We start from the raw sequence: 2,699 nt of genomic DNA on the forward strand, positions 1-2,699 counted from the left end.
TCGTCCTCTCCATCCATCGTGTTGTGTCATCAGAGACCAGGTCTCACCCAGTGGAGGCCAGGCTCCAAGCCAACTCAAAGGGGCCTCGCTCATTTCTGATTTCCCGGTGGATGAATGAATGAGCTCATTTAGTTTTCACAGGACATCCTGCACAAACGGCAGAGCTAAGGCTCAGAGAGGTTCAGTGACTTGCCTGAGGCCACATAGCTGACCACTGAGCCTGCCGGCACCGCCTGCCTCTCCTCTGAGGTCTAACCCTGGAATGTGCACCATGACGAGGGAGGAAAAAATAAGGAGGGAACTTTATTTAATATTAAAGTTGGGGAGGGGACCGGAGGGGAGGACGGCTTCACTTGGTGATGGTGTTCCTGTAGAGAGAAGAAGGGCGTGAGGCTGGAGTGCGGGCACCCAGGCCCCCCGCCCGCCCATCCCATGGCCTCGGCCACTCACGCGTTCATGCTCTTGCCGCTGCCGCTGAGCACGATGTACGGTGTCTTCTGGGCCTTCTGCTTTTCCTGGAGCAAAGCCACGGTGCCCAGGGGGGTGTCGCTGGAGCTCATCTTCTTCAGGAGCTGTGGGGTCACGGCCAGTCAGCATCGCAGTCCACCAGCCACCCCAGAACCAGCAGATGTAAAGCCACCCCAAGTCATCCCATGGCCACCCACCGCCTCCTCGTCCAGCTTCTTCATCCTCCGCTCTGTCTTCATCTTGCCCGAGCCTTTCCCGTGGAAGCGGTGGGACAGCTGTCGGAAAGCCTGGGGACACAGCAGGAACACATGAGAGCCGCCTGTGTCCCACAGGGCGAAGGGGGGGTGACCCACCTGAGGCAGGGTGGTGGGCCGGGGATGAGAAGGGAAAACGGGCTCAGGAGAAGGATATGGGGGCCTCAGGATTCCAGTGACACCTGCTGGGCCGAGGCCGGGCCAGGACACAGGATGGAGGGAGGCAGCAAACCGGGGAGTGCGTGAGCAGAGGGCTGGGGGTGAGGATGAGACACAGGGAGGAGGCAGGAGAGTCAGGCCAGGGCTGCCGGCAGGACCGGGTGTGAGAGCACAGGGGCAGTCCAGGGCCTGGATATGCCACCAGAATGGTGGCCCTGAGGGCACATCAAGCCACTGAGGGGGCAGGTGAGCAAAGGAACCAAGGCACCTGTCCCCCCCTCCTGCTGGGCCTGTGAGGGGGACTGCGATGCCCACCAGAGAGAGAAACAGGCACAGAGGTTCAGGAAGTTCTCCAGGGCCCCCAGCCAGTGGTCAACTGAGTCCAGACCCCGTGGTACCCCGAGGGCCCCGTGCCAGAGGCCTCTCACCTCCTTGGGTGTGAGTTTTCGGCCCGTCTCATCCACATACTCAATCTTAACATCAGGCTTATAGCCGTCCTTCTCCTTGAAGTCCTGGGTGAAGCCCCGGTACTCCTCCCGCCGGCTGTACTTGTCATCGATGGCCCTGGCGAGAGACGGGGGCCTCAGGGCCAGCCACTGCCCACCCTGCCTGGGTGCCCACGAAGCCTGGGTCCCGGCAGTCCCGAGCTGGCGCCAGCCCCTGGCCTTCTGCCCACCCCTGCTGTGCTCACATCTTGTCCTCAATGCAGTACACCGCTGACGGCAGGGACTTGTTGGGCGCCTTAACCCGGGCCACCTTCTGCACTGTCGTCTCCAGCAGTCCTGGGGAGAAGGGTGGTGAGACTCCAGGATGTCCACCCCACAACGGGCCCAGCCCCAGGGCAGGCCTGAGGTCCCCACCTGCACAGAAGGCGCGGTGGAACCCGCACAGCCGTGCAGTGGGAGTAAAGGCACCAGGCCTGTTTGCAGACAAAGGAAAGAGACTCAGAGAAATCAGGCCCTTGTCAAAGGCACAGCTGGGACCCCAATGCCAGGGGCTCTGCCGTCGCCTGGACTGCTTCCAGTCCCCCATTCCTCCTCGGGACACACTGAGCCTTGAGGGATAAGTGGTGCTTTGCAGAGGGACGTGTGAGCACAGCCATCAAAAATGGGGTGATGCAGCCCTAGCTGGGATGGCTCAGTGGAGAGAGCATCAGCCCAGGATAGAGGGTCCCAGGTTTGATTCTGGTCAAGGACATGTACCTCGACTGCAGGCTCAATCCCCGGCCCTGGTGAGGGCGCCTGCAGGAGACAACCAATCAATGTGTCTCTCTCACATCGATGTTTCTCTCTCTCCCTCCTTCCCACTCTCTCTAAAACAATGGAAAAGTATCCTCGGGTGAGGATTAACAAAGCAACAAAATAAATGGGGTGATGCAGAGCAGCCAGAGACTCCGACTGCCCACCACAGGCGCAAAGGAGTAGCTCACGGGTCCTGGGGGCACCGAGAACAGAGACACATCAGAGGGGACAGGGAGCCCCGCAGGCACCTGGATGCCACAGCACCGGCCCCGGCAGGTCCCCGCGCTCTTACCTTTGTTCTGACACAGGAGCAGCGCGGCCGCCAGTCCTCTATTCACGATGGGCTCCTCGTCCAGGATGGTGGTGGAGGAGGCAGAGAACTGGGGGGGGCACACGGTGGTGAGTGGGCCACCTGACACTTCTCACCCCTCACCAAAGTCACCCCCACCACACCCTGTGAGATTTATGGACCCCATCTACGGGGGAGGAGACAAAAGCTCTGAGACACTGAGTAACTAGCCCTGGATCTCAGAGCTGGGCTGCAGCCCAGGTGGTCCACCTCTAGCCCCAGCCCCCA

The 2,699-nt window shown here is 61.0% G+C and overlaps 1 protein-coding gene across 1 annotated transcript in view; it reads right to left on the reverse strand.

Annotated features, from left to right (window-relative positions):
• Window positions 1-281: 281 nt before the first annotated feature.
• SART1 (squamous cell carcinoma antigen recognized by T-cells 1) overlaps window positions 282-2,699 on the reverse strand; it is a 31,157-nt gene continuing 28,739 nt past the window's right edge. Inside the window, exons 15-20 of the mRNA XM_006771695.2 lie at window positions 2,415-2,502; window positions 1,573-1,663; window positions 1,310-1,445; window positions 666-755; window positions 451-572; window positions 282-368 (exon numbers count right to left, since the gene is read on the reverse strand). Of these exons, the coding sequence (XP_006771758.1) occupies window positions 350-368; window positions 451-572; window positions 666-755; window positions 1,310-1,445; window positions 1,573-1,663; window positions 2,415-2,502 (546 nt within the window). The 3' untranslated portion in view covers window positions 282-349. The remainder of the gene's footprint in view (window positions 369-450; window positions 573-665; window positions 756-1,309; window positions 1,446-1,572; window positions 1,664-2,414; window positions 2,503-2,699) is intronic.

The sequence above is a fragment of the Myotis davidii genome, unplaced genomic scaffold (assembly GCF_000327345.1).
Source record: "Myotis davidii unplaced genomic scaffold, ASM32734v1 scaffold425, whole genome shotgun sequence".
Taxonomy (NCBI): Eukaryota; Metazoa; Chordata; class Mammalia; order Chiroptera; family Vespertilionidae; genus Myotis; species Myotis davidii.